The sequence below is a fragment of the Polypterus senegalus genome, unplaced genomic scaffold, assembly GCF_016835505.1.
Source record: "Polypterus senegalus isolate Bchr_013 unplaced genomic scaffold, ASM1683550v1 scaffold_5260, whole genome shotgun sequence".
NCBI lineage: Eukaryota > Metazoa > Chordata > Cladistia > Polypteriformes > Polypteridae > Polypterus > Polypterus senegalus.
Window position 1 is genome coordinate 2,176 of NW_024381718.1, and position 25,480 is coordinate 27,655.

General features: G+C 40.7%; 1 protein-coding gene across 2 annotated transcripts; it reads left to right on the plus strand.

Annotated features, from left to right (window-relative positions):
• Window positions 1-1,730: 1,730 nt before the first annotated feature.
• Window positions 1,731-24,569, plus strand: LOC120520902 (tripartite motif-containing protein 16-like). 2 transcript variants are annotated; one of them, XM_039742887.1, is made up of 6 exons: window positions 1,731-2,335; window positions 8,951-9,046; window positions 14,215-14,448; window positions 16,800-16,959; window positions 21,542-21,598; window positions 23,840-24,569. In XM_039742887.1, the coding sequence occupies exons 1-6, from the start codon at window positions 1,754-1,756 to the stop codon at window positions 24,379-24,381; spliced, it is 1,671 nt and encodes a 556-aa protein (XP_039598821.1). In that variant the 5' UTR covers window positions 1,731-1,753; the 3' UTR covers window positions 24,382-24,569. The 2 variants fall into 2 exon arrangements, with proteins under 2 accessions (XP_039598821.1, XP_039598822.1); XM_039742888.1 differs by lacking the exon at window positions 21,542-21,598.
• Window positions 24,570-25,480: the final 911 nt, after the last annotated feature.

Sequence of the window (25,480 nt, forward strand, 5' to 3'; positions counted from 1 at the left end):
GCATGCTCCCTCTTGGAAATGTCATTAGCAGACATGGTCTGTCTTTCCACTGCTATGCTGATGACACTCAGCTTTACCTCAGGACTACCCCCACCTCCTCTACTGCTCCTCTGCCAATATCAACATTGACTACCTGCCTGGAGGAGATAGAGCCTCAATTTTCTTCAGCTAAACAGATCCAAAACAGAAGCCATCTTAGTTGGCACATCATACCATCTCCGCTCTTCTACCATCACCAGTATCACTTTCGCTGGCCAAAACATTCCCCTTTCCACTTCTGTCACCAATTTGGGTGTTAAAATGGACTCTCAACTCATCTTTGACACCCACATCAAACATCTTTGTAAGTCTTCTTTCTACCACCTCAAGAATATCCCTAAACTCCGACCAGCTCTCACCTTGGAAGATGCAGAGAAGCTCATCTATGCCTTTATCTCCTCCAGGCTGGATTACTGTAATGCACTCCTCATCGGGATTCCTGGCAAGAGTATTCAGAGATTCCAGTATATTCAGAATTGCGCTGCCAGGATCCTGATGAGGGTGCGAAAGCATGACCATATCACCCCAATCCTGAAAACCCTTCACTGGCTCTCTGTCTCACTCAGAATTGCATACAAGGTTGTTCTCCTCACCCATCAGTGCTTCTATGGACATGCCCCCCTTTACTTACAGGAAATCCTTACCTCTCATACCTCCAAATGCACCCTCCGCTCTGTACACACTAACACTCTCCAAGTCCCTAGAACCAAGCTTCGCAGTATGGGTGATAGGGCTTTTTCATCTGTGGTGCCGAGACTGTAGAACGTCCTCCCTGACTACCTGAGAGCCCCACAGTCGACTGATGTTTTTAAATGGAATCTAAAAACTCATCTTTTCAGAAAAATATTTTGTTAAAGTATAAATAGATTTTCTTGTTATATTATTTTTATTTTTTACTCTGTAGCACTTTGAGATTTCAAAAATATAAAGTGCAATATAAATAAAATATATTATTATTATATTATATTATTATTATTATTATTATTATTACTTAAGTGGAATGAGTCTGATGTGGGCTATTACAGCGGGACTGGCATGAGGACATCACTTATACCCAATTTTGTGACTCTGATCTGTGTGTGTTAATCGTAGGGTGTAGGAGTAGATGAGCCTGTTCAACAGACTGGATTAAGTCTCACAAATCCTGAGATAAAACAACTTGAATAACCAAGAAAATCTAAAAAACTGTGAAGGAGCCGAGAGCGGCGAGCGCCTGCTGTGTGTTACGTGTCTGTCTGTCTGTCTGTTATCAGTTTTTAAGATATTTTCATATGTCTACTATTCTTGTATATATTAATGTATCATATTATTCTGTTTCTTAAACTGAGTGGGATTCAGTTGATAAGCATGAGACGAGAACTAATTATGGGATGGATAATTTGCTTAATAAAGAGGACTAATATAGAGTCTGATGTGGACTTCAGTGTGTAATAAATGAATAAGAAATAATGATGTGAATGACACTTTAGCAGACCCCCTGTGACAGGTCATCTCTTCTTTCACTTGGTGGTCTTCACTCTCTGAGCTCCTGTCTCACATTAACTGTTCACCCTCAGTGTCTCCTCAGATGTTCTCTCTGTGAGCTCTCAGCTTTCTCCTTAAATCTCCTCCTCCTCCTCCTCACTGAGCTCAGACAAACTTTCACTTTCATTTCTTCTCAAGTCACTTCCTTGTTTGTCTGACTGATTCTCTCTGCCTGCCTCTCCTCAGACTGATGATGGCTGAAGCCCAGCTGTGTGGATTACAGGATGAGTTCACCTGCTCGGTGTGTCTGGACACTCTGACTGACCCCGTCTCAATCCCCTGTGGACATAATTTCTGCCTGAAGTGCCTCACAGACTGCTGGGATCAGAGCCAAGAGTGCAGCTGTCCTCAGTGCAGACACACCTTCACCACAAGACCTGAACTGAACAGAAACACTCTGTTGAATGAAGTCATCAAGAAATTAAAGAAGACAACACTCAGTTCTCCTCCTCCTCAGAATTATGCCGGCCCTGGAGACGTGGAGTGTGATTTCTGTACTGGTAAGAAGTTCAGAGCAGTGAAGTCCTGTCTCACCTGCATGGCTTCCTACTGTCAGACTCACCTGCAGCCTCACTATGAAGTAGCGGCCCTGAAGCACCACAAGCTGGTTGATCCTGATAGAAATCTGAAGGAGAAACTCTGTGAGAAACATCAGAAAAGTCTGGAGATATTCTGTAAAACTGATGATTCCTGTATCTGCATGATGTGTGTGGTGACTGGACATAATGGTCATAAAATGGTCGAGCTGGAGACGGTAAGAGAAGAAAAGCAGGTGAGTGGATTTTTAGTGTTTATTGGAAACTGTGAATAACTTTGAGTTAAGGAATTTGTACATTTAATGTGACAGAGAAATCTATTCATCTACAGTAAAACTCGATTATCTGTCACTTGATTAACTGTCAGGACTAAATAACAAAAACCCAACCTTGTGAACGCCAGCGTCTCCCGATTACTACTGCGAGTTCTGCACATTGGAACAACAGAAATCCCAGTGTCCGTTACGTACCTTCAGCTTTAATAGCGGTTTGTAGCTTTTATCTTTTGTTATAATTAAACTAAACTACTATACATTGTTATGGCCTATCAACATATGTGTGTGCTGTTTGAACTTATTAAACGTTTACGAAACAGCAACAGCTCTTCAAGTATTGCTTCAATGACGGAGTAGGAAGGCCAACAGTGAACGATATAAAGCGGGATGCTGAAATAATTGAAAAATGTGCTGAAAATGGAAACCAGTGACGGTAATGTTATTCTGTATTAATGTTAATGGTCTTCTGCATTGTAATTTTCTTTATATATTCTGTTATATCAGGTTGTGTTAATATATTGTGGCGTTCAGGCAGCTTGTGATGCTCTGTATGGGGGCAGAAAGAGCGGAAAGCTGTAAGTGATGGGACTGGCTGAGGGGCTTCTGTTCTGTGAGGGGCAGACAGGAGAAGTGAGGAGAGAAGGGAAGGTGTGGAGCAGGGAGTCAGGAGACAATAAGCAGGAGTGTTTGTGGTGTCAGAAATACACAATGAGAGTGGCAGGAGATCAACTGATCGGTAGGGAAAGCTTTGTTTGATTGTTTAGGAGGTGAGCTCTGTAAGCCAAATAACGGAGTGTAAGACAGGACACCACTTGTGAGGGAACGAAGACTCCATGTAAAACATAGAAAACTCCAGGACCTCTGAATTTGCTTATTACGCTGGTCATTACAATATTATATAAATTAATTCATTTTGTTAATATAGTTTATTACGTCTGTTCACTACACTAATTTACTGTATGTCATTTTCAAAGTAGCTGCTCTGTTACCCGTCTTTTCTCTTATCCGTCACAGCCTCGGTCCTGACCCCTGACTGATAATTTTTACTGGACCTTATAAACCTGATGTTTCAAGTTCAGAGCATTGGCTGCTGGAGTCCATCCTGGTGAGACTGGTGCAAGTCATGAAACAGCTCAGGATGAGATCCCCAAGATGGCCCACAAACAACTGAGTTCTCTCCTCACAGCCAGCTGAGTTTCTTTCTGCTCTGATCAGTTTCTCTTTTGAGTTTCTAAGGCAGTGGGAGGCCAACTATAGCCTGCTGTCTAGAAATGTCCACTGGCAGGGTGCGAGCGTCACGTGGGCTACACGTAGAAATGTCTGACATTCGGACCCTCCTGAGGTGTTCTTAACAAGATGATGTTACCGTTGGCTGATGTAAGCGTAGTAAGTGAGCACACAATGTCACCCTAAAGGTAATTCAATAGAAGGTCTGACACGTCAATAGACACACTCTGTACTGCTGACACTTACACGCTGAGTGTGCTTAGCTGCTCGTCTGCCTTTGTGGTGTTTGTCCATTTTTAAAGAATCAGAGTTTGCATTTGGCTGATCTCAGGGCTGTTTAAGAGACACATTATTGTCACATGTCAATCTGTATTGTACTCCAGAGTTAAGTCTACGATTCTTACAATAAGTTCAGCTCAGAAATGTCAATATACTATTCCTGTGTAGATTTTCTGTTTTAATGATATAACTCATCAGGCTCTTCATTAGTGATTAGACATCATGTTATTTAGTGGAGCAGTAAGGACATTTTGAATGTCAAACCCCTGAGTGATAATCCCACCTAATGTATGATTATGACAAAGACTCTGAGCTTTCATATTTGGTAAAACCCTAACAAGTCCAGCAGGAGTGTAAAGAACTTACTAGAAGTGTAAGTCTGACCATCTAAGCCAAATTTCAAATCCCCCATCACTACTACACAACCTCAATGTACAGTAAGTTCAGATAAAGACACTTAACTTCAGTCCACCATTTGGTGTTTCTTCAAATAAAGGACTAGTGTCACATCGGCTCTGCCAGGTCTCAGTAAGTGACACAAATGTGGCCGAGTCCTCGCTGGAATATTAAAAGAGCTCGGATCACAGGTGAACACACGTTTAGAAACCAACATCTTAAACAACAATGAAGTCTATGAAGTGGCCTGATATTTATCAGTTTAATATGAATCAGGTCACTAATATCGATATCTAATTTTTGATCTCTTTATGTTTTCTGTTGTTTGGCTATCACTTGATTTGGATTGATTTACATAAATCAGTTCTTCAGATGTCCCTGAAAGCAGACATGTAATTGTAGGACAGACTGGCACTGCTTGGTCAGAAGTCTTTTTCTTAAGCTGCCACCACCTGCCCCTCTTTTATTGACTCGTATCTTCAGCTCAGATGTCAGTTCACTTCACCAGGACTCTCCTTGACAGTTTTGGGTCTCATCTGATCAGTCTGATCAAACACAGCAAATGACACCCAGCGATGTCTCAGTATGTCATTCTTTATCACTTTGTGACTGAAGAAGGAGCCAAAACTCAACTTGATGGACAACACTTAGCAGGAATTAGCAGTAAAAAGTTTGGATTTCTGTTCATCCAAGACACCTACAGCAGCAAGTCCACTCCGTCCATTATAACTCTTTGCAAGCACGAGAACTCTGATCTCTGCCCCTGGATTATCTTCTGCCCTGTAGTAACACCCTTATTGTGGCCATCACAAAGGCTCAATGATCTCTTCTGCTCCAAAGGGTAACGTAGTGCCAGACAGTAAGAGCTGAAGACCCCTGTAATGGTAACCAGTAAGTGTGAAACCTCAAAGACTTTAAACTGCAGAACAACTCACAGTCACAAGGAGAAAAGGACAAGAGAGCGAAAAGAATCTGTTAGAAGAAAGACAAAGCAAACTGAATGTTCTTAAATGTGTGACAGAGGAAGCTCTCCTTGGACACAACAATCTGGACAAAGTGTCACCTCCACCTGAGTGACCATAAACCAAGTCAGGAGTTCACCTGCTCGGAGGCTGAGAACTTCTGACTGTGACTCGGTAGTTAAGATAAAGCCAGGAGGTGAATTCTGGGAGTTGACATCACCATAACTGTGTGAAGGAGAAGACTTAGCTGTTGTGAGGGTCTCTTCAGAAATTCAGTAAGAAAACTAAAGTGGACTTGAATCAGTTCAGAGCAGCGTCTCACACACACAGAGGAGCTGTAAGGGAGTGTAGACAACATGTGAGGAAAACCAAACTGCCATCACAGTGCTGACTCGAGAAACTTAATAAGTAACTAAGAACTGAAGCAGAACTGAGACGAGAACAATTAAAAGCTGGTTCTGAATGAATGATGTTTACTGGGACATTTTTTTAATAAAAATTTAAGAGAAGTAAAATCACAAGTTATGTGCCTTTCCTATAAGTGCAGGAGAAAGAACCAACTAAGGTAACACAGACTCATGTTTGGTGTTGTCTGTTGTATACACTTGAATACGTACATCTTCAGTTGTCCTTATATTAGAAATACATTTTATTTTTCGACTGTGACTTGTCAATGGTGGAGTTTGCATGTTCTCATTGTGTTCGAGAAACTGGTTTTGAATGAATGATGTTTACTGGGAAATTGTTTGGATAAAAATTATGAGGAATTAAATCACAAGTTATGTGCCTTTCCTATAAGTGCAGGAGAAAGAACCATCTAAGGTAACACAGACTCATGTTTAGTGTTGTCTGTTGATGTCGTCTGTCAACAACAACAACAACATATATTTATATAGCACATTTTTAAACAAAAGAATGTAGCTCAAAGTGCTTTACAAAATGAAGAATAGAAAAATAAAAGACACGGTAAAAAATAAAAAGTCAACATTAATTAACATAGAATTAGTAAGGTCCGATGGCCAGGGTGGACAGAAAGAACAAAAAAACTCCAGACGGCTGGAGAAAATAAATAAAATCTGCAGGGATTCCAGACCATGAGACCTCCCAGTCCCCCTCTGGGCAATCTACCTAACATAAATGAAACACTACATTTTGTATTTAGGGTACTCACGGAACGATTTGTTGATGATGGTCACGTAGACCTCTGGCTTTCAGTCCATCAATGTTGGTGCATCATGATGCTTTGAGTAGCTGGTGGTGGCGCAGGGCTCCACCACGAAGAAACCGGAAAAAGAAACAGAAGAGAGAGTTGGGGTCAGTACGGTTTTTATTGCCACTATGAATAGTTATTATGAAGAATTGAACATACAGAGTATCAGGATTAATTTAAAGTGAAGTTATAAAAAGGCCATGTTAAAGTAATGTGTTTTCAGCAGTGTTTTAAAGTGCTCTACTGTATTAGCCAGGCGAATTCCTATAGGCAGATTTTGGGTGCATAACAGCAGAAGGCCACCTCACCACTTCTTTTAAGTTTTGCTTTTAGAATTCTAAGGAGACACTCATTTGAGGATCTAAGGTTACGATTTGGGATATAGGGTGTCAGACATTCTAATATATAAGATGGAGCGAGATTATTTAAGGCTTTATAGACCATAAGCAGAATTTTAAAGTCAATCCTGAATGACACAGGTAAGCAGTGTAGTGACATCAAACTGGAGAAATGTGCTCGGATTTTCTTTTCCTAGTTAGGATTCTAGCAGCTGCATTCTGCACTCGTTGCAAACGATTTATGTCTTTTTTGGGTAATCCTGAGAGGAGTGCATTAAAGTAATCGTCTGCCTGTATACACTTGAATATGTACATCTTCAGGTGTCCTTATATTAGAAATACTTTTTATTTTTCGACTGTGACTTGTCCCTGATGGAGGTTGCATGTTCTCATTGTGTTCATGTGGGTTTCCTTCTACAATCGAAAGATGTGCAGTTTAGGAGGACTGTGGCTTTGGAACATTAGCTCTATTGAGTGTGTGTATTCAACCTCGATTTTCTTGTTTTTCCTCTCTTCTTAGGGTATCTGGAGTTGGGGGCTCTCAAAAAAATGACCTGTCAAAGCCCCCTGAGGCACTCCTTGGGTGATTTTTGGATATAGAAGAAAAGAGAAATTGTGTTCTTTCCAGTGTGAGGTGCGCAGAGTGTAGAGTTAAGCAGACAGGCCTGTTCCTTGTGCTGCTCCACGCAGTCCTTGAGTCTGCCTGACAGATAGTCCATCATCAGGACACCACAGGCTCACCCAATTGCTGATTTCTGAGCTGACCCCTTAACAGGGATGGCTGGGTGGTCTTGAAGGCTCTGCTGAAACCAAAACACATAAACATAATAAACATTTCTATATTATAAGAGATGAGAAGTGATCTTTCTGAAGAGACTTTTTGGAAGTCCAGAGAGACAGAAGCAAGATTCACAAGATGGATACTTTGGCCATTTCGCAAGTCTGCAAAAAATTATAGTAAAGATCACATTAGCGCAAACAAACTGAAATTATTACTCAGTGAAATAACAGAACAGTGAAAAGAGATTGAATATTTTGTTTGGATTGAAACTTTAAGTCAGAGACTTGTAGTTCGTCTAATTCGTGTTGCCATCAGGGAAAATTACTGTTTGTTCCCAATAAAGAGGCCTCTCTGTGAGAATTTAAAGATTTGTGGTTTGGTGAAAGTGAAATCCACGTACGCGGTCACACTTGGGTCACAGAGTGGCACAGATACACAGGAGATTTTAGAGACACATGTTATTCAGACACTTAACACAAGCATAAGTCTCTTTCAGGAGTGAATCGAGCTCCATGTGTAGTCGGAGGGGACAGTTCTATCACTCAATTAGAAGAATAGAAAATCTTCCTGTTCATAGGGGCGCACCTCGGGAGCGGGACCACCACAGGAGCAGAGGATGTATGGAGGAGAAGAGAGACAAGGCAGTGAGACAAAAGGACACGTGCTGTACAGGCTTTTAAATGTTTGAAGCGCCGCACGAACCAAACCTGGGGGTAGGCGAGCGAAGTGAGCAGGGGGCGAAGGTCACTAGTTTTATTACAAATAATAATCTGTCACCTAAACAAAACACCTGAGGTAAAAAACATACAAAAAATATTATTTTTGAGTTTTAGAATTCCTTAAAGTTGCCATCTTCCTGAAATCAACAGAATCATTTGTGTATTTCAGTTTCTTACTTGACTCCAGAAAATGACAACGGCAGACAACGTCCTCACATGTCTGACTCAGGATATCAAATGGCCTTGTAGATCCTATAATTACTGACATGACGTGTTTAAGTCCTTCTGGCCTTTCACAAGTTTCTTTACTTTACACTCCGGTTTGTTTTTATTATTTTTGGTGTTGTGTGAAGTTCACATTTCCCATTTTTTTGATAAGATGTCTTCTAAACGTCAAGAACTACCTCACACACCAGTGTGCCTTCAAACTGTCTTCTGTATTTGACCCTCTCTTCAAGCCCAAACTCAATCTTACATCAATTAAATTAAACCTTTCTTTTAATCTTTTTTGTCATTCACGTTTGTGAAATAAAATCTAAGTTGTGTCATGAAATGTCAAACAAATGTGTTGTGAAAATATCAGGAGTCTGAAAGAGAAGAAGAAATCACAAAGTTAATGTGAATTCTGATCTGACCACGCGTGTCCTCTTGTGTGTCCAAACAGAAACAGCTAGGTGTGACACTGAGTGACATCAAGATGGGACTTCAGGAGAGAGAGAAAACACTGAAGGAGATGAAGAGGGCGATGGACGAGATGAAGGTAAGTGGAATAGCAAGACAACACTTCATATCAAAGAGGGGGGAGAAATAAATGAGAACTTAAAGAACAGCAGAGCTTCACTGGTGATGATGAGTAGGGATACGCGAAGGGAGAGTTAGAGAAGACGTGTTGTGGTGTCCTTCATGGCCTTTCACTGTTGACAGAATTAGAACTCACTGGAGACTCAGGCAGCATAACCCTAAAGTCCTCTGATATTCCATCAGCTGCTTAAAGGGGACTTAACTCTACTGACAGAAACTCACACTGAAGGTCGACGCTGATGTTCTGAATTAGATCAGCGGGCACAACGTCCATTAATGATCTCAGTTATTTTTATTTTAAAAATAGCATTGCATACAATCAAGATCAACTTATACAACAAATGACTTTCAAAGTCAAAATAAAAAAAAAATCCAAAAGTTAAAACAGAAATGTAAACAAACAAAAAAAATGCCAAAAATAAAAACTACCAAACTGGATTCACGATGCAAACCCAGAAAAAGGGAGAAGAGCTGAGACCAGAACCAAATTTCCTGATAATTTAGGAAAATAAATAAATAAACAAATGAATAAATTAAAATGAATAAATAAAAAGGCAGAATTTCCTTTTCCCCTGCTATGGTTGCTTATTTTAAAGTTTTATTAATTAGATCTTGCCATATTTTAAAAAGGTTTTGAACATATCTTTTAAGTGAGAGTTTGTTTTTTTCAAATGTCAAACATCAGTGACCCAGGGACTTATCACAAGGTGGACTGGGGGTCTTCAAGTTCAGCAGGACAAAACTATGAGCTCACAATGTGGTAAAGGCAGTTACAGTCAATGTGTCCTCCTCCACTTTAGGCCCCTCTGGTAGCCCACGAACCACAGCTGTTAGTGAGTTAGGAGTGATTGTGACCCCACGGCTGTCTCATAAAACATTTAAACATTTTGGCCCTAAATTATGTTACTTTGTTGTCCTCCCAAAACATGTGGCCCAGTGAGGCTGGAGCTCGATTTCCACACTTGCAGGTTCGATTCTTCCCAATTTTAAATGAGATAAATGTGATCGATGAAAGAGTTGAAGTCAAATGGTTGAATATTTTGCACATATGGAGCTGGAGTGTATTCTATGCATGACTGACTTCCACTGCTTTTCTGAGATATTCATTATAAGGTCCTTTTCCCACCGTATCCTAGGACCCTTAAAAGGGAGATTCTTTGAAATTATTTTATATGTTGCTGAGATGCTGTCTGACTCCTCAGGATTGATCAGGATTTTTTCTGGAAAGGAAATGGGTGGGAAGTGTGGAAAATTGGGTAGGATTTTTTGGGTAGATTTTTGTTGTCTGTAGCTTCTGTAAACTTTACTAACAATAATGGAGCTAACTTAGTTGAAAATGTCTTTATAAAATTCCAATGGTTGCCATCAGGGCCTGTTGTTTTCTCATTTTGGAGTGAGTTTACAGCGTCCAGTAGTTCTGAGTGTGTCTGAGGTTTGTCCTGTTCCTATTCACTAAGAGTGTCCAGCTGTTGTGTTTGTATTACATCAAAGAACTCCTGAAATTGTGTCTCGTCATCTTTCAACTGAGTAGAATATAAAGACTTATAGTACTTGCTAAATGTGTGAGTTATATTTTTAGGCCTCATTATTTTATCTCCAGTTGCACTGGTAATTTCTGTTATTGCGTTACAATCTTCCTGCTTGTGGATTGCTGAGCTAAGATATTGTTAGCCTTCTGTGTATGTTCACCATAATGATCTTCTGATTTAAAGATGAATTGTTCATGTTCTTTTGTTATCAAGAGGTTACATTCTGATTGGAGTGCCCGTCTTGTCCTGTAAAATGCCTCATTTGGAGAGATGGGATATTTTTCATGTTTTCTGGAGATCGTAATGGTCTTCTCTTCTTCATTGTGGTATTTCTCAGTTTTGTTATACTCCACAACTTAAGGATCTCGACTGTTAGACTGAGTGCAGACTTTACGTAATGTACACCTCCAAATGTTTTACTTAAGCTTTAATATTTTTTGACAAAGGACATTAAGGTTGTCCAGTGGTGGTATCTGCTGAATCTCAGATCCACTTTCATCCATTCACTTTCCACGTGGAGTTTAACTCTTCTTCCAGTATCTCAGTGGTTTTCTTCCAGTTATTCCAGTTCTTCCACAACATCCTCACATTTCAGTTTGTTAAATTGGCTGAAACCCCAAATTGGCTTCCATTGTGATCACTAGTGTAGTTCTGACCCTGTAATGAGCTAGCAGACTGTCTATGGTAGCACACTTTTTGATGCCCAGTTCTGCCACGATTCATTTATGTGAAAGTTCTCATCCAGCAGTGACAGAACTCTTCACACACATTTCTGTGCCCAAACAGACCAAATTTCCATCCATCCATCCATTTTCCAACCCGCTGAATCCAAACACTGGGTCAAGGGGTTTGCTGGAGCCAATCCCAGCCAACACAGGGCACAAGGCAGGAACCAATCCTGGGCAGGGTGCCAGCCCACCACAGGACACACACAAACACACCCACACACCAAGCACACACTAGGGCCAATTTAGAATCGCCAATCCACCTAACCTGCATTTCTTTGGACTGTGGGAGGAAACCGGAGCGCCCAGAGGAAACCCACGCAGACACAGGTCAAACATGCAAACTCCACGCAGGGAGGACCCAGGAAGTGAACCCGGGTCTCCTAACTGCGAGGCACAGACCAAACTTATCCAACCTAATTTATTTAACACAGATTCACATTAAAAAGACCAACAGCATCGAGTGTACTAAAGTACTAAACACAGCCAGTTCAGTCCAGTGGGGTGTGTCTTTAGTTTAAAGAAAGTAGGCGGGCAAAATCTGTCATTCAACACTGTGTAGTCCAATCCAGACACAGAGGTGACAGTTGAAGAAGTACAAGTGAAGGAGAGCCAACCTCACAGACCGACCTTCACTTCGGTTTATGGCAGCGTTTCTCAACATTTAAGTATTTGTGACCCAAGTTTTCATAACAGTTTTATTCACGCCCCCCTAATTTTTTTTTAAACCGTAATAAAAATTATTCCAGTAATTTTGACTGCCGAAACACTGCTACGAGTTTAAAATTTTCATACGAACAGCAAAATGGCAACATTCGCACCCCCTTTTTTATTACTTCAGGGAAATGCCCCACAGTTTGTGAACCGCTGGTTTATGGTTCTATGCTCCTCTGCTTTTGTTGTTTCCTCCTAGAATTCCTGCTTTTTAGTGATCCATGAAATCCCCTCTTTACACCCATGTTGACTGTGACATTTTTCAGCCAGGATTCCTTACACTAGATGTTGTTCAAAGTCCCGTTTCATGTCTTTTTTGTTTATTTGTTTATGTTAATGTTGATTTTGTTGAGTGTGTGCTTTATTCTTTGTATTTGATTTTATCTATAAGCTGCCTTTGTTATGTTCCATGTGGTTTGTGTGTAGCTCACCAAGAGGTGGACCCTCTGCCAATCACCTTTACTTTCTGCCCTATAAATCAATGAGGGTATCCCACAATTTCAGTTGTGAATGTGCTCTGCGAGTTTGTCGAGTTCTTGTGTTCATTTAGCTGTGTATTATGCTTTTGTGATTTTCTGGATTTTTCAGCCTGTGGTTTGTTTTTCAACCTCTCTCTTTGGATTCTGTTTGTTTTGGATTGCTTTGTTTGACTCAAAAGATTGTCTGTTTATTTGTAATACTACTTTATGAAGAATAAATCTTTAATTATATAAAGACTCTATTAGGGCCATTTTCTATCTATCTATCTATCTATCTATCTATCTATCTATCTATCTATCTATCTATCTATCTATCTATCTATCTATCTTTCTATCTATCTATCTATCTAGTTTTCTATGTGGCATAGACTGAACTTCTCATCACTTTGTCACTTCTTCTCCTCAGCGTTTTACCAAAGTCTTTAAATTGTTCTGCAGTACTGGTGGTCTGATCCATCCTCTTATAAGTGTTCATTTAGAACTGGACACATGTGACAATGACAACTGGATCCTTCCATCCCTACTCCAGCCAGGAATCTATCAAACCATAACCAGGGAGGTTTTCCACATGTGCACCAAAAGGCAAAGCAGCATATGAGACTCTCTGTATTTGGTGTAAAGCTTCATCTAAATACCCTAATAAATGAATATCATGTTATCATTTCTTCCTCAATCTAGTTGCTGGTTAAGAGATGAACTTTTAGGTCTGCTCATCCTTGCCATCTATCACAGAGACATGTGAGTCACTGTCCAGATGTGCAAAGTTCTAAAAACAGTTGAACACCTCCAGCTTTGGGGTTGGTGATCCTGAACAACACACACCTTTTACCTCACATTTACTTCCCACATAGATCACCCCAGAGTTATGTGAGTCACTATAAGTTTGAGTCATATTTACAATACCAAATTCATTAGTAATGTAAATTCCTAAATGAAGAAGAAATACAACAAACATGGAAATAAAGACTCACAACTCTGAGCTTTACAATGAAAAACAGATGGAAGAAGATAAATATGTAAAGAGTTAATGAAATTAAAGGAAATCTAAAGCCACTTGACCAACACCTACACCCTCTTGTTTAATATCTCCATCTCACTGGTCTGACATGGTGACATCTCACTCCCCAAATTAGAATATAACTAATATACACAAGTCTCTGGTCCTGAAATAATTTTATTTTAACACAATTACCTTCTAACATACAGGTTAACTCCTCTTTACAACTACCTCTTCTTCTTCTTCTTTATTCCTGGTGTGTGTTGTCCTACTCCACTCCTAACCTCAAACTGAGCAGGAGATGCCATTTTAAATGGCAGACTTTTATACAAACTATCAGGTCAAATGGAGTCCTCACAAGAAGAGGTGTCAGTAGAGCAGTTCCTGCCAATGGCTCTCAAGACCCTTCACAAGGAAGCCTTTCATGACTGTGTATCTCATAAAGTCCTGCAGTTTCCTTAACAGCAGCATCAGCAGAGTGATGATGTTACTCAGCATAATGGAGGGAACATATTGTATGGGTGGCAGTCTGCAACTGACCTTCCATCTGCAGATAAAGTACCTCCAGTCACTCCAGCCAATTCAAACTGTCCTTCACTACATCCAAATAGCAACAAATGTGCCTCCTGATTGGTTATTCTTATCAGCTGACTCAATTCTAAATCTTTATCCTATTTATTCAGATGTCTGTGGTAAGAGAGGTGGAAGAAAATGAGAAGAGCTTCACTGCTCTGATACGGTGCATTGAGGAAGCCCACAGGACACTAACTGAGAGGATCAGAGATCAAGAAAAGAGAGAAATGGAGAAGGCTAACGGAATCATGGAGCGACTGGAGAAGGAGATTGAGGAGCTGAAGAGGGGTGAAGCTGAGCTGAAGGATGTTTCAGAGACCAAGGACCATCTCCACTTCCTGCAGGTGAGAGCGACACTTCACAGGGAGTCTGATCAGACTGTGGTGTGTGGTACCTGAGAACATTTAGTGAGAAATTTAAAAGATCTGAGGAGTTTGTACAACATGACAAGAACATGCCATTCAGCCCAGCACAGATCGTCTTTTCATATTTCCTTAACATTTCAAATATTCTTTTTACAAATATCTCAAAGTTTGTAACTTCAAGTACATGACAGACAGATGAATCAAAAGCTGTCTGTGTGAAAAAGTTAATTTTTTTTGAAGTGTAAAAGATGACATCTAATAAAGGATGGTGCCAACTCTTCAGCCAGGCTACCTCCTGATGTCTCCATCCATAACTGATGAGATTCAAATCCTTCAGCATTTCCTCAGAGCTCAGACCCCATAGTTCAGTCTCGTCTCTCATCCCCCAACTTTCTCGTGTGTTTTTTTCTCACACTCGACACAATAGTCCTGATGTCGACTGTGTTTTGCAGACGCTAAAGAGATTCTCTTCTTGATTTACACTCCATACATGGTGGTCTCTAAATAACTCAGCTGCTGTACTTTGTGTGGTTGATGATGATGATGATGATGACACAAAGGCTCCCAGTATTTCCTCACAAGTCACACTTCTGAAATGCAGACCTTCAATGCAGACTTTCAATTCTAAAATCAAACTCAAAAACAGAAGTCAGCTTCCTTGACACCACCATTCAACTGAACAACAACACCCTTGTAACTTCTGTTTTTCACAAACCAACAGACAGATGGACCTACCTAAGAAGTGACAGCTTCCACCCCAAGCATATAAGGCGCTCCATTATTTTTAGCCAAGCAATATGGTACAATCGTATTTGCTCAGACCCGACAGACCGGGATAAAAAACTGCAGGAGCACAGACAAGATTTCATCAGATCAGGTTATACCCCCAAATCAACAGACACTCAAATAAGAAGAGCTACTGCCATACCCAGAGACCACCTTCTGGAATATAAAAACAAAGACAACAAGAACCACATCCCCCTTGTTGTCACCTACAACCCACATCTTGAAACACATAGAAAAATTATAAAAGAACTTCAGCCAATGCTTAGCAACGACCAAACACTGAAAAATGTATTTCCTGAACCCCTCCTCCTGGCACACAGACCACCATCAAACCATCAGCAACTAATTGTCCGAAGTTTCCTAAATGAAAAAACAGAAAATGACAAATCTCCCTGCCTACAGAAAAGATGTAAAACGTGTGCCCACATCTACAATACAGACCATATAGTTATACCACACTGCCGACTTGAACATCGCATCAAGGGATCATCTTCCTGCAGATCATCTAATGTTGTCTACCTAATTCTCTGCATGAAATGTCCTGACACTGCACTCTATGTGGGAGAAACTGGACAAACACTCCGCCAGAGAATGAATTTACACAGATTCAACATTAAACATGGCAACACAGATGTTCCTGTGGCGGCCATGGGCACTGTGAGAGGGACTTTAAAGTCACAGGGCTTATGGTCAACTTCAAAACACAGCAAGATAGAAAAGAATGGGAAGTTAAGTTCATGTTAAAATTTAATACATTACAACAAGGCTTGAATAGAGACAAGAGTTTTATAGCCAGATAGGAGGACTGTTTGCATCTCTCAGACTGACACAGATAACCTGACTACAGACCCACATTGATTTGAAAAACTCATCAAAAACTTCAAAGGACTTTCTAGGACAGTTATTTTATCTAAAGATCTGACCATACATTGTTCTTCTCTCTCCTGTTAAATTTATCTTAGCCTGAATGAACCTATTCATTTTTTAAATTTAAGATTTTTCATTTAAAGGTTTACCATTTTTGTTTCTTGTCCTAGTGTGTGGATATAAACACAGGAAACTTCAGTTTCCGTATTACATCTTGCCTGAAGAAGGGGCCTAAGTTGCCTCGAAAGCTGGCATATTGTAATCTTTTTAGTTAGCCAATAAAAGGTGTCATATTGCTTGGCTGTTCTCTACATTTCATTTAATTTAATTAAGTTTGTCTCAGAACCATAAAATGCCCAACGCCTTGTTTTGTGTGCCAAGTCAATTCTGGACCCACCTGCCCCCTCAGTCCCTTTATCTTGACTCTCCTCTCATGGAGTCCTGCGTGAAAAGCTCATTGATAGTTAAGGTCGATAATCTCTGATGCTCCACTACACTCCATCAAATATTCTCTCCTAAGTAACCAACAAGTCAATGACAGGCGTTCTCACCATCTAAACCCACGATGACTGCCCACCACACTGATCCTTAACTCAGAAGAGCCCCCTCTTATCAGCATTACTTACTTTTTAATGTCTTCTTTCTGAAATCTCATCCCCTCTTCTCTCCTGATGCAGACTTTCTCATCTCGCTGTGTCCTTCCTGCTGATGGAGACTCGCTGAGCTTCACTGTCACCGCTGATTTCTCATCTGTGGACCTGAGAAAGGAGCTGTCAGGTCTGACAAAGAGTCTGGAGAAGATCAGCCGGTGGGACATCATGACAAGGACTCCATCAGGTACAGCGTCTGGTGACATTGTGTTTGTTATTGAAGTCCATTAGGAGGACCAGAGTGACAATAAGAGGACACTGAAGAAGGCCTGCTCTTTAACATTTATCTTCCATCCTTTGCTGTTTATTGTTTTTTACTATATAGCGCCTTTCACAGTCATTAGCTGAGTGATAACAAACTCTATAAATAATCAGCTGAGTTTAATTAGATGTTTTAGAATTTTAACTTGAAATGTTATACTCCTTATACTTTTTCCATATATTGTCTTACAAAGTCCTTTTTTCACTTAACTTTGAGATTCTTTTTATTTCCTTTGCTTTGCTCACCTTAAGATTAATGAACAGAAATGTGTTTTAAATGGCTAAGCCGGCTCAGAGCACAAATTAATTGTTTATTTGAGAACAGAGAAGACGTTAATGGAATCCAATTGAGCTCAGCGTCAGTGCTTTATAACATCAGAACATCTCAATCTGCTCCTGCTGTCTTCACTGTCCATTACATTCTGCTGGCTGGAGTCCATGTTAAAAGTTCACGTTCATCCATTTTCAGCTGTGCTCCCCCTGAGCTCTCGTGTTTTATATTCCTGCTGTTGTTTGATCAGACGTCGTGTCTCCCACCGACATTTAAAAGGACTTTACTCACCAAAAGCATTTTATTTGACTTATTTCAGTATTGAAGATAAACAAATTGGAGGACTGCGTCAGAACTCTGACTACTTGAGGACCACCTGAACATTTCAGTGAGTGCAGCCTCAGAGTAAAACACACTATATAAATTATGAATTACTTAAATTTACACATAAAGACAGCGATTTGTTTAAACACAAACTAAGGACAAGCAGCCAAGGGCACAAGGTCCATAATGGCCGTCCACCACATTAGACGTTTACTGTATGTGTGTATTGTGAAAATAATCAGAGAGAGTGGGCACAAAGAGTTGGAGTACCACCCTGAAATACCGCATTTAATGATGAATTTGAAATAAAAAGCACAAAGACGGAGCACAATGATGACGTCTGCTGCAATCAAAGGCTGTCAAGTTAAAGTCACTTGTGAGTCTGAGCTCCGTCTTCCTCAGTCACAGATCTGTAATGAACACCCACTTCTGGTGACATTTGATAGTGGTGTCATTGAAGAGGTGGAGCTTAATTAGCGGGCTGTGGAAGTGACGTCACTCGTCTTGTGGCCTGTGTACTCAATGAAGTGATGACATTAGCAGGAGCAGCACCCTCTCGACTCAGGGTGGGATTTCTTAACTAGATGGACCTCTGAAGATGTGAAGGACTGTACCTGCTTGTCAATATGTATAAAATACAGTATATTTATGACATTGTTTGTCAAGACAAATACCAAGATATGGAGTTCAAGGGACCCTCTGTAGATGTCTGGGATCAAATTTTGGTGAGGCAAAGATCAACATAAAGAGATAAAGCCATTTGTAAAGCTTTGAGTGTTACTAGGAGCACAGCGGCATCAAGAATTGGGAAATTGAAGATTTTTGGAGCCACCAGGGCACTTTCTAGAGATGGCCAGTCTGAGTAAATTGGAAGGAAGGGACTTGGCCAGGGAGGATACAAAAAACCTAATGGTCACTACAACAGAATTTCAGACATCCTCTGCTGAGATGAGAGAAACTTTAGGAGGGATGGCTGTCTCAGCAGCAGTCCAGAAATCAAGCGTTTATGGTGGAGCGGGCATGGAGAAGATACTCTCAAGTAAAAGACAAATGACAACCTGAGAGCATCAAGGGAAAGAATCAAAGATCTGATCAGACAAACATTGAACTCTTTAGACAGAAGACCAAGCAGGATATCTGGAGAGGACCAGGCGCTGCTCACCACCTGCCAAATGCCATCTCTACAGTGAAGATGGTGGTGACAGCATCAGGCTATGGGGACAGAGTGACAGGTCAGAGCTGAGGAGAGGAAAAGTGCAGTAAAATATAAAGAGGACCTTAAAGAAAACCTGTGACCTCAGACAGGGCAATGGATCAGCAACATGAAGACTACAGCCAAGACAACTCTGGAGTGGCTTTGTGACAAGTCTGAGTGTCCTTGAGTGACCAGACTGAGACCACACAGAACAGGAGACACCTGAAGATGGCAGTTCACAGACGCTTACCTTGAAATCTGACTGAGTTTGAGAGGATCTGCCAGGAGGAATGGGATCAACTGGCCAAATCCAGGAGTGTTAATCTTGAAGTGACACTTAGTCATGAAGACCACCAAAGGGTATTCCATAAAGACCTGAATTAAGTGTCTGAATACTTCTAGGAAGGGGAAGTTTCAGTTTAGATTTGAAATAAATGTGCAGACCTTCCTGAAGACCTGCGCTCACTTTGTCATTATGGGTTACTGACTGTAGACTGATGTGCACAAAAGGCACTGTACAAAATTCCCTGCTTTATGCTGAACCTCGGCAAGACACGCCCTACAAGACTACTGCGCATGCACAGCGTTTTGTTCCTGAATTGTAACGCGCTCACAGTCTCTTCCTGCTTATTTGTATTTTTCAAGTTACAGTCTTTTCCTTTTTTTGCAGCGTTCACTGTAACTTAACATCTTAGTTAAAATTGCAACTTATGTTGACGGTCAGTGCAAGTATAGAAAAGCACTATTATGGTATGTTTGCTGTTTGCGAATGAACATATTGATAAGTCTGTGCACTGTTGACCTTAGGTCAGAGATGCGCTGTATTTTACTTCATTCCAAGACGTTAAAATGTGTTGATTCTTACAGTATTAAACGTAAAGGTTTTTTATTTTTTTATTTTTTTGTAAACTAATGCCGTCTTGTATGCAGGAATATTTCGGATAAAATAAAATAAATAAATAAATGGGAAAATAAATAATAGTACTGTGAAATGTGAGCATAAATAAATAAATGTGTCACGAAATATGTTTTTTGTTGCTTATTTATTTAATTTTTTCTGTAACATTCCTCCAAACCATCAAGAAATACGACTTGAAATAAAACTGTCACTTTCACTCGTCAAAGTTGAGAGGGTGGGCTCTAACACCCCCTCTAGTTATTGATTGGTGAATCGATAGCACAATAATTAATTAGAAAAATGTTTACTACTGCCGATGAAATGGATTCTGCCGAAGATATTACGTATTTCAGAGAGAGAATTGAAGATTTATCGGAAAAAAATAAAATGTTGTTGCAATGTTTGCCACTGATCAGAGTTGTAAAGTTATTTGAAAAAGTAGCTGCGAATCTGCACCTGACTTTATACTCATAAAATAAGGGTCAGATACTCAGTTCAGAATATTAGTTGGCGCTGCTTTGGGCATTCCATGTCAAAGTACCTAAACTAATAGAGCCGCTGCAGCTTACCGTATATCAAACTGGCTCATTCGCCTTGTGATCGTCTTCTCCGATACACCATATAGATCTGCAATCTGTCGTACTTTTAAACCGCATAACAGAAGGTGTTCTATTGACTCAGCTGGAATGTCCAGAGCAGCGAACTGCGTCACCTGAACTGGAGTGCAGTCGAGTCCGGTCCAGCATGTTCTTCGATATTTTAAAAAACAGTTTCATCTATATCGGAGTCTAAAAGAACCGCAAACATTGTAATTTCTTCCGAGAAATCTTCAATTCTCTCTCTGAAATACGTAATATCTTCGGCAGAATCCATTTCATCGGCAGTAGTAAACATTTTTTCTAATTAATTCTTGTGCTATTAATTCACCAATCAGTAACTAGAGGGGGTGTTAGAGCCCACCCTCTCAACTTTGACGAGTGAAAGTGACAGTTTTATTTCAAGTCATATTTCATGATGGTTTGGAGGAATGTTACGGACAAAATTAAACAAATAAATAAATAAATAGATAAATAAATAAGCAACAAAAAACGTATTTCATGACACATTTATTTATTTGTGTTTACATTTCACAGCACTTTTATTTGTTTATTTATTTATTTAATTTTGTCCCAAATATTCCTCCATAGTCTTGGGCGTTACGCTGTTCCTTTTATTCTTGTTAATAGTGCCACCTACTGGTTTGATTAAACAATACGTAAAGATGAGTGATGTTTAACTTTGCTCTTCTTGAATACTGTGTAACTTTGAGATTTAATTAGTTATGTGCATATATGTATTTCATTTGTATTTGTGCACTTATTATATTTATTTATTTCTGTTTAGATACCACACATACACTTACGTATACAAATCTATCAAAGTACTTGAAGCGAGCTGGTGAAGGGTGTTATCTACTCTCTGCTGTAGCTGCGGTTCTTTCTAAATGAAGAATTAGGCCAGCAAGTGTACAATCAGCACAGTGACGTACAACTGTCTCTCACAGGCACATTAATCCATTTAAAATTAAATCAACAACACAGTAACGTGTGCAGAAAGTGAGGGGGTCTCAATACTCTCTGACTCCCTGTATATTTATTATTAATATGAATATTCAGATCGACATTTGGCCTAATTTGCCAGCCCTTGTATATTTTATAAATGTTTTATTTGAACTCCTCTGCATTTGTAATTCGTGTTTAAGAACTAAACTAAGATCCCACAATGCCCTCTTCACAGTTTCCATTCTTCTTCTCTTTTCTTTTTATTTTCAGCTCATGAAGCTCCAGTTTTCGCCCTCCAGCCTCCTGAACCTCAGAGCAGAGACGACTTTTTAAAATGTGAGTTTGTGCTTTGACTGAATGGATCATCACAATAAAAATCATCGAAGTTTTAATAGAGCAGGACAGGCTTAGGATATGAAAGTCTGAGTGTTGTGTGACTGAGGGGCTGAGAGTGATGGGGGTCCTGTGACTGGTGCATTATGGGATAGAGAGACTCAGGCAGTGAAGCACCAAAGTCGTCTGTTGATCTCAAGGTGAAGACTACAAGACCACCTCCACTGAGCTTCATGTTCCAGTGAGCACAGCTGCTAATATTCTCAAGATGTTTGAGGGTCCACAGGACTGTAGCCCACCTACCTGATGAGACCACCAGAGTAAAGATGAACTTAGATTGAACAGAAGGAGAGGAATGGAGGAGAAAATGCAGTGTGGTGTGGTGGTGAAGATTCTGGACTTCAAACTCTGAGGTTGTGGGTTCAAATCCCACTACTGACACCACTGTGTGACCTCCGCAAGTCACTTCACCTGTCTGGGCTCTGATTGGACAAAGAAAAGAAAAGGAAACAATTGAATATCAGATGATGGGAGTCACCTGGGAAAAGAATGACAGTCAAATAATAAAAAGAGATGACAGGAAACACATTAAAGAAACAAAGAGTGAGACAATGACATATGAGAAAGCAGCTTTATTATTTATTATTGAGATTCGCAGTGAGAAGAGTTTCAGAAACGCAGACAATCAAATATACATGACAGCGTCAGGGCTCTTCTGAACCCCGTCTGTTGGGTGGGGTCCAGTTTTATACCCCTAGAATGCGTGATTTAATATCATTATAAAATGTAACAGTCAACACATTTATTATACACAATCCTTGAGCCCCTTCAACGCCCCTTCTGCAACTTGATTTCTTGGCTCCTTTTGTTATGGCGTTCAGATGTAAGCTAAGGGACAACGTGATAAGGCCGACTCATGTGAGGAATGCTCAGACCTTGAGTCCTTTGCACAAACATTTTACTGTTAGCTAAAACAAAGCTTACTTCTCAGACATGAATTAGTACAAAGGAACGAAGAGAACACTCAGCTTCCACATTCCCCCCTTTTGAGCAAACAAAAAATATTTGATCAGTGAGAGTTGAGTGGGAAAGGGTAGGAGAGGAGGATGGAGTGGAGTGGGCAGAGGAGTGTGGGTGGCTGTGCTGATCTGAAGCATTTTTTCTTTGTGTAAAAAGTAAGCCTTTGCCATAAAGGCAGTAAAATACTTGAATACAATGTATCTTATCAAGAGAACAATATAGCAAGCTACAAGCAGGAGAACGATTAAAGCAACCGTAAGAGAGATGAAAAACTCGACCTCCCGTTTATTGAGACACACATTCTCTAAATACGCCCTTTCACCCCCACTCCTCTAATTATAGAAGCATGCCACACGCCTCTTTCTAATCCACTTCACAGGGATGACTAGCTAACATTCACACTGTGCCGTTTTCCGTAGGGTCCCAAAAGTCACCTTCCGTGAGTCCCTAGAACCCCCCTATGGGTCTGATACAGTATGCTCTCTTATTCTTTATTTTGCATATGCTTTTATTCTTTTTCGTTCTATATTCGTATTACTTTTAGCACACCATTCTCTTCGTTCCTTTGTACTAATTCATGTCTGAGAAGTAAGCTTTACAAAACCATGTAAAACCATGCTTTGTTTTAGCTAACAGAAAAATATTGTGCAAAGGACTCAAGGTCTAAGCATTCCACAATAGATAGATAGATAGATAGATAGATAGATAGATAGATAGATAGATAGATAGATAGATAGATAGATAGATAGATAGATAGATAGATAGATAGATAGATAGATAGATTAAAAATAGTAAATACTGAATGCAGCTTTTATTTAAATAATTTATGTGGTTCTGATGTGTGACAGTTGATTGATTTTAAATTAAAGAAGTGGACTGTGACAATAAAACATGTCATTTAATAAAGCCAGCGGTCAGTGTGGACAGTCCATCAGAACTCTGACCTCAATGGTGACCTTATGTTGTTATTCATAATTTCTGATGACTGAGATGACTTTCAAATGTCTGACTTGCCTGCCTTTCACTTTGTAGTCTGTTGTCGTCTTTTTATTATTTCATTTTAATCCCCACAGATTCTGTCCAATCAGATGAGCTCTTCACATATTAGTGTCTCATCACAGCAGCTCCTGATTGGTTCTTGTTAATCGTCTCTGTTGTGCTCCGCCCCCAGTCCCATTACACAGTCTCAGATTTCCTCACTCGTTTTCTTTTCTCTCCTTTCAGACTTCTGTCCCCTCACAATGGACATCAACACGGCATACAGTGACCTTCATCTATGTGAAGGGAACAAGAAGGTGACATGTGAGGAGACAGGGACTGAATATCCTGATCATCCTGACAGATTTGACTACTGGGAACAAGTTCTGTGCAGAGAAGCTCTGACTGGGACTCGCTGTTACTGGGAGGTGGAGTGCAGTGGAGACTTCATGAGGATTGGAGTCGCATATAAAGGACTGAGAAGGAAAGGAGGGGGCGTGGAGTGCGGCCTTGGAAACAACGACAAGTCCTGGTGTTTGCGGTGGTCTCATTCCCAGTACTCTGTGTGGCACAATAAACAGCAGACTGTAATCAGCGCCCCCTACAGCCCCACAATAGGTGTGTATCTGGACTGGCCTGCTGGCTCTCTGTCATTTTATAGCGTCTCACACACAATGACCCTCCTGCACAGGTTCAACACCTCCTTCTCTGAGCCCCTCTATCCAGGGTTTTATCTTGATCCTTACTCCAGTATAACCATCAGCCCTCTGACACCATGTGACCACTGACCAGTACCTTCCACCGGTCAATTGATGTCCCCACAATCTTAGGTGTCTTTGTGTTTGTAGTTTGTGGTCAAAATTAATTTTCCACTATTGGCGGGGGGGCAGCACCTCTGTGAGTGAATTTGTGGATGAGAATGCGGGGCGAGTGCGGCTGTCAGGGTCTCCATTATTATTGAGTCTGAGTAGCCAATCAGGTGTGTGTGTCATAGTGAGGGGCGGTGACACCTCAGACCTAAAAATACCAGTCTGACCAGCAGAGGTCACTGTTGATTCACAGCCACATGTCATTCAGGCTGACACCCCAACTGCTGTGTCCTCTGAGTGTCACTGAATGTCACCTATCAGTCAGTCTATATAGTGCCTTTCAGTAGTGCTGCTCCAGCAGGACCACATGCCTGTCTCCGTATCCAGAGCCTCATTCCAGTGACTATTTAGGAGCACAGAGTGACAGAAGTGACAGGAGTGCTGGCCTGTGAACAGACATCGCCTGCCCCTCTATTAGTTACTCTGGTGGTCTGTCACCTCTGAATGAATTCACTGTGAATGTCTAAAGACGAGGACTCACCGCTCAGTCACGTCGGCCATACTGATGGAGTTTGGTGTTTTACTGAGTCACTTGGTGTCACGTTAGACATTAAACTGCACCTCCTCCTTGTTGTTCCCACTGTCACCCAACCTCAAGGAGACGAGTCAGCTGACTGACTTCACCTTCACTGTCGGTGTTCAAAGTGACAATCAGATGTGACACTTGGGGACACTTTTATCTTTCCACTGACACCCACATTCCCAGGATTCATTTACAATTCCCTCAGGACCCCTCAAGGAGTGGCGAGTCACCTGACATCAGTGTGTGTGAAGAAGCCAATGAAGGCTGACAGGCTGACAGCCCCCCACTGTGTATTACAGGCCTCACCAGCAGATGGCGACTGTGACTTCTAAATCTGTCATCTTCATGGAGACTAAGGGGTTAAAAGGAAGAGGAGAAGGTGAATAAAGAGTGAGGGGTGAGGATGATCAGCAGGGTGGGCAGGTGGGCACATTCAGGGCAAAATGTCATTTAAAAGTCGATGAGCACACTGGACACATCGCCAGTGACTGCTAA

Excerpts from the sequence above, each read along its gene's own strand:
- LOC120520902 (XM_039742887.1), top strand. The coding sequence starts at position 1,754 with ATGATGGCTGAAGCCCAGCTGTGTGGATTACAGGATGAGTTCACCTGC. Across the intron at positions 9,047-14,214 it reads GGGCGATGGACGAGATGAAG|ATGTCTGTGGTAAGAGAGGT; the intron begins GTAAGTGGAATA and ends CTATTTATTCAG. Across the intron at positions 14,449-16,799 it reads ACCATCTCCACTTCCTGCAG|ACTTTCTCATCTCGCTGTGT; the intron begins GTGAGAGCGACA and ends CTCCTGATGCAG.